The 6,102-nt window shown below is 39.1% G+C and overlaps 1 protein-coding gene across 1 annotated transcript in view; it reads right to left on the bottom strand.

Moving 5' to 3' along the window:
* CFAP54 (cilia and flagella associated protein 54) overlaps positions 1–6,102 on the bottom strand; it is a 602,528-nt gene that overhangs the window by 262,887 nt on the left and 333,539 nt on the right. Inside the window, 1 exon segment of the mRNA XM_042782173.1 lies at positions 3,316–3,438. Coding sequence (XP_042638107.1) covers positions 3,316–3,438 — 123 coding nt within the window.

Genomic DNA, 6,102 nt, shown 5'->3' on the forward strand with positions numbered 1-6,102 from the left:
GGGGGGTTCAGTGACTGACTTTTCAGTCTTCCCAGGTGTCTCTGGGTGGCGCGAACAACCAACCTTTCAGCTGGTAGCCAAGTGCGTCGGTCGATCGTATGTACCACCCCGGGACTCCAAGAAGGTAGGCAAAGTTAGAAGATGGCCTGATTTATCATTCCCTAAAGCCTCAGGCCCCAAGGGGCTGCTGCCCTTCTTACACTTACAGAAGCTGTACAAGTCCAAAGTTCTTGGATCAAACGTCAACCTAAAGGCTTTTCCTGACTCACGCAGCCGTCTGGCGGGCTGCTCCAAAATCCAGTGATGATTGCAAATGCAGCTTCTCTGAAGCGCGGCAGACGAATACACCCCGAGGCACTCTCCAGGCTTGCGCAGTCCGGTTCGGCAGCTGCTGTGACGGCGACAGCTCCTGCTGCCCCGCCGCTGCTGAACTTTCCCTCCTGCGCGGCCGCCCGTAGAATCTTCAATACTGCAACTCGAGGCTTACATTTTTTCTTCATTTCTTTCAGCTTGAGAAATTCTGAGTGTTTTCCTCCCTTTTGGTTTTCTAAATCCAGGTCTTTGCCCATCTAATTATAATAAATGACTTTGTCCTCTCAAGCTGCTCTTTGAAATTTTCTGTTCAGCTCTTTTCTCTTTGTCATTTCTTCCATTTGCTTTAGCTAATTTCAAGAGCAAGTTTCAGTGTCTCTTCTGACATACATTTTGGTCTTTTTATCTTTTCCTGTCTTTTAATGACCTTTTGCTTTCTTCACATATGATGTCCTTGATATTATCCCACAGTTTGTCTGGTTTTTCCCCATTGGTGTGAAATGCAGCAAATCTCTTCTTCAAATGGTCTCTAAATTCACATGTGATATAATCAAGGTCATATTTTGGCTCTTGTGTACTTGTTTTAATTGTCTTCAGCTTCAACTTGAACTTGCATATGAGCAATTAATGATCTGTTCCACAGTAAGCTCCTGCTGGCCTTGTTTTGGCTGAAAATATTAAGCTTCTCTGTCACCTCTTTCCACAGATATAGTCAATCTGATTTCTGTGTATTCTATCTGGTGAGGTCCATGTGTATAGCCACCACTTATGTTGTTGAAAAAGGTATTTGCAATGACTGCATAGTGCCTAAGGCACTTGACTGCTAACGAGAAGGCTTGCGGTTCAAATCCACCAGCCACTCCTCAGAAGGAAGATAGGGCAATCTATGTCCATAGTGATACTGCCTCGGAAACCCAAGGAGGGGTCACTATGAGTCAGGTGCGACTCGATGGCACATAACAACAACAAGAAGTCTTTGGTTTTAAAGAATTTTATCATACAATTCCCACTGTCACTTTTATCTCCAAGTCCATATTTTCCAACTACTGGTGATTCTTCCTTGTTAGCAATTTTTGCATTCCAATCACCACTAATAATCAATACATCTTGACTTTGTGTTTCATCAATTTCAGATTGTAGAATTTAGTAAAAATCTTCAAGTTCCTCATCTTTGGTTTTAGTGGTTGATGCATGAATTTGAATAATAGTTGTATTAACTGGTCTTCCTTGTAGGCATATGGATATTATCCTACCACTGACAGTACAGTACTTCAGGATAGATCTGGAAACATTCTTTGTGACAATGAATGCCACACCATTCTTCTTCAATTTATCATTCTCGGCATAGCAGATTATATGGTTGTCTGATTCAAAATGGCCAAAACCAGTCCATTTCAGTGCACTGATGCCTAGGATATATTGATCTTTATGAACATAGTATATGTAAATAAAATGTCAGCTTATGCAAGTAATTTTCAAGACTTACAGCTCTCTCATCTTCCAGGTCCTTTCAGGTCCTCTAAATTTGAGTCCAACCTGTGTGTGTTGTGTCTGTCAGCCTCATTCCTCACATACAGTCTCCGTCAGGCAAATAATGACTTGTTGCCTCTGCCTATCTCCTTTAATGCAGGCCACCGGATCCAAGATCTGCCCAGACAAGATCATCCAGTGGTTCCAAGATCACCATGAAAACTGAAGCAGAAGAGAACTCTTTACACTTTAAATGGACTGAAGTTTTCATTTTGAGGATGATGCTTCATTCATCCAGATGAAGCAAGCCAGTTAAAATGATTTCCTAAAGTCAAAAAAGACTAATAAAGTTGTTCCCTTACAGAAATCAGAAGAAATTTGCACAAGACATTCTTTTTTTCATAGTTTAAAAAAATTTTATTGGTTTTGTTGTTGTTGAGAATATACACAGCAAATCATAGACTAATTCAACAGTTTCTCCAGGTACAGTTCAGTGGCACTGATTCTATTCTTTGAGTTATACAACCATCCTCACCCTTCTTTCCTGAGCCATTTATCCTCCATTAACATAACCTCCTGCCCACTAAGTTCCTATTTCTAATCTTTCAGATTACTGTTGTCAATTTAATCCCATATAAATAGTTTTTAAAAGAGTATAATGCTTAAGGCAGACATATTTTACTCAAAATAAAACAAACAAACAAACAAAAAACTGACTGTCATAGAGTCTTATCCAACTCAAAACAATCTCTCCTTGGGTTTCTGAGGCAGTATCTCTACAAAAGTAGATTGTCCAGTCTTCTTTCCAAGAAGTGGCTAGTGGGTTTGAACTGCCAGCCTTCTGGTTAGCAGTCAAATGCCTTAGGCACTACGTTACCTAAGTTAAACTATTGTTTGGTTGTAAGATGACTCTGAGTATGTGTTTAGTTTAAGGTTTAAAGATTATGTTAGGTCAACAGTTTCAGAGGTTCATCCAGCCTCCATGGCTCCAGAAAGTCTGGATTCCATGAGAATTTAAATTTCTATTGCGCGTTTCCCCCCTTTCAATCAGGATTCATCTATAGAATCCTTGATCAAAATGTTAAGCATTCTTAACTCTCTGGTATGAAATGTATAAATTTTAAAAGATCCAAATACAATATAATGAGAAATAATTTTGATTAAGAACATTAACCAAAAATTATTGGACCCAAAATCCTGAGAGAGAAGGTAATAATAGTGTCTAATGAGACTATCCATTATACCTATAACAAAGTGCAAAGTACAGCATCCCTAAGGCAGAATTCAACTGCAAAAACATATGCCAAAACTGTACTCTATCCCCATAACACCCTTCCATTTCAGACACAGCCATTTCCAGCCAGGCCCTAACAAATGAAATCTCCTGAAGTGTGCTGTGAGCTATAACCAGTCTTAATGAAGTAGCATTGGGACCGAGACTTACAAATACACCTTTGTGGAAGTCTCCCCTAGATTGTAGGAAAATAGTTAAAAGGAAAACAAACAAACAGCTTTGGGTCAAAGAAGAACTACCTTTGTTTTTCCAGTAGCTTTACTTCCAGTAGATACTGTGGGAGGCATGGTTTTCCAATGTAAAATCTGGGACATCTCATAAAAGGCTTCAGAAAAGAATCCTAAATCTATGAGTACTTCTACCTTTAAAGGAAAGAAAAAAATTAATGATATTTTAAATGAAATTATTTGTTTCATTTAAAAAAAAAATGTAGAGAACAAATCATCAACGTTCAAGAGTCAAAGTTCCTTCTAAAGTCCGTAATGCATTATGAAGTGATACTTAGTACATATGAAAGGACAGAGATACATGTTTCTGTGTGCAAGCTGGTTTAATGGACCAAGAAACTAATAAACAATGGTGGACAATTACTGTGACAGACAACATTTATCAGATGTTGCTTATTTTATCAGAGGCACACACATAAATATATGATAGTCATGAAAAAGTAACAAAAATTGAACTTGTATTTTTGTTTTCAGGGTTAACTACAGCTTAAAAACTAAACAAAAACAACAGCAAAAACCCACACCTGACATTCTCTAGTACTCTAGAGTTAAAGAAATCAGGAGACCAACTCCACCATGTATCAACATAGAGACAATTATTAGTTTTTTTATTCATAATTAATGAACATTGTTAATTTTATAGACATCCACTTAACAACAATAATCAAGTGAAACTATACATTGTACATGGCTTATTTTAAATATAATCCAACAAGACTTTTAATCAAAAAGTAATAGAGTGTAAAGTACCTGTTCAAATTCATTTGTTAATACAACATGTCTTTCAGTACCTTTTATATACCAAGCCCTATTGAAAGTTGCAGAAAAAAGCTGGGGGACAACAGACCAGAGCAGCAAGGATCTCAGGTAAGGAGAGGGACACAGGCCCCACCCCTAGAAGGCAAGAAGAGGGGGAAGAAAAGCTGGGGGACAGCAGACCAGAGAGGTAGGGATCTCAGGTAAAGGGAGGGTCACAGGTCTCAACCCCAGGAGGCAGAAAGTGGAGAGGTTTTGAACAGCTAAGGGAGATAAACTTGTCTGTCAGTTTGTTGTAGTGTGGTGGCTTGCATGTTGCTTGAGGCTTGAGGCTGTACCACCAGTGTTTCAAATGCCGGCAGGGTTGCACATGGTGCACAAGTTTCAATGCAGCTTACAGACTGAGACAGACTAGGAAAAAGGAAAAAGCCATCCACTTCTCAAAAGAGTTGGCCAGGGAAAAACTTATGAATAGCAGAGAAACACTGTCTGATACATTACGTTACAATGTTATAAATAGCCTGGAAATAGTGTCCAGTGCAGTGCAGGAGGACAAGCCCCTTAGGTCAGAAGGCTCTCAAAATATGACTAGGAAAGAGCTGCATCATCAGAATAGAACCAACCTTACTGATACGGATAAAGTAAAGCTTTTGAGATTTTCATTTGCTGACGTGGCATGACTCAAATTGAGGAGAAACAGCTGCAAACACCCATTAATAATACAAACACAGAATGTACAAAGTTCGAATCTAGGAAAATTGGAAGTTGTCAAAAAGGGAAATGGAACACATAAAGATTGACATCCTCGGCATTAGTGAGCTGAAATGGACTGGCTTTGGCCATTTTAAATCAGACAACCATATGATCTACTATGCCGGGAATGACAATTTGAAAAGGAATGGCGTGGCATTCATCATCACAAAGGATGTTTCAAATCTGTCCTGAAATACAATGCTGTCAGTGATAGGATAATATCCATATGTCTACAAGGAAGACTGAAGCTCTGGTAGCGTATGCCTAAGGCACTTGACTGCTAACCAGAAGGCTGGTGGTTCAAACCCACCAGCCGCTGCTCAGAAGGAAGGTCGGGCAATCTACTTCCATAGTGATACTGCCTCGGAAACCCAAGGGAGGGATCGCTATGAGTTGGGTCCAACTTGATGGCACATAACAACAGCAACAACAAGGAAGACCAGTCAATACTACTATTATTCAAATTTATGCACCAACTACCAAAGCCAAAGGTGATGAAATTGAAGATTTTTATCAACTTCTGCAGTCTGAAATTGACTGAACATGCAAATCAAGATGTGTTAACTATCACTGGTGACTGGAATGCAAAAGTTGGAAAAAAAAGAAGAATCACTAGTAGTTGAAAAATTTGGCCTTGGTGAGAGAAATCAGGCTGGAGATTGCATGATAGCATTTTGCAAGACCAATGACTTATTTATCGCAAATACCTTTCCTCAACAACACAAACGGTGGCTATATACATGAACTTCGCCAGATGGAGTACACAGGAATCAGACTGACTACATCTGTGGCAAGAGGCAATGGAAAAGCTCAATATCTTCAGCCAAAACAACGCCAGGTGCTGATTATGGAACAGACCATCAACTACTCATATGCAAGTTCAACGTGAAGTTGAAGACAATTAAAACAAGTCTACGAGAGCCAAGATATGACCTTGAATATATCCCTCATGAATTTAGAGACCATGTAAAGAATAGATTTGATGCACTGAACACCAATGACCGAAAATCAGAAGAATTGTGGGATGACGTCAAGAACATCATCCATGAAGAAAGCAAGAGGTCTTAAAAAGACAAGAAAAGATCAAAATGGATGTCATAAGAGACTCTGAAACTTGCTCTTGAGTGGAGAGTAGCTAAAGCAAATGGAAGAAATGACAAGATGAAAGAGCTGAACAGAAGAGTTCAAAGAGCAGCTCAAAAAGACAAAGTCAATTATTATAATAATTAACTTGGAGTTAGAATACCAAAAGGGAAGAACATGCTCTGCATTTCTCAAGCTGAAAGAAAT

The sequence above is a fragment of the Orycteropus afer genome, unplaced genomic scaffold, assembly GCF_000298275.1.
Source record: "Orycteropus afer afer isolate SDZICR_OR568_19922 unplaced genomic scaffold, OryAfe1.0 scaffold00253, whole genome shotgun sequence".
Lineage (NCBI taxonomy): Eukaryota > Metazoa > Chordata > Mammalia > Tubulidentata > Orycteropodidae > Orycteropus > Orycteropus afer.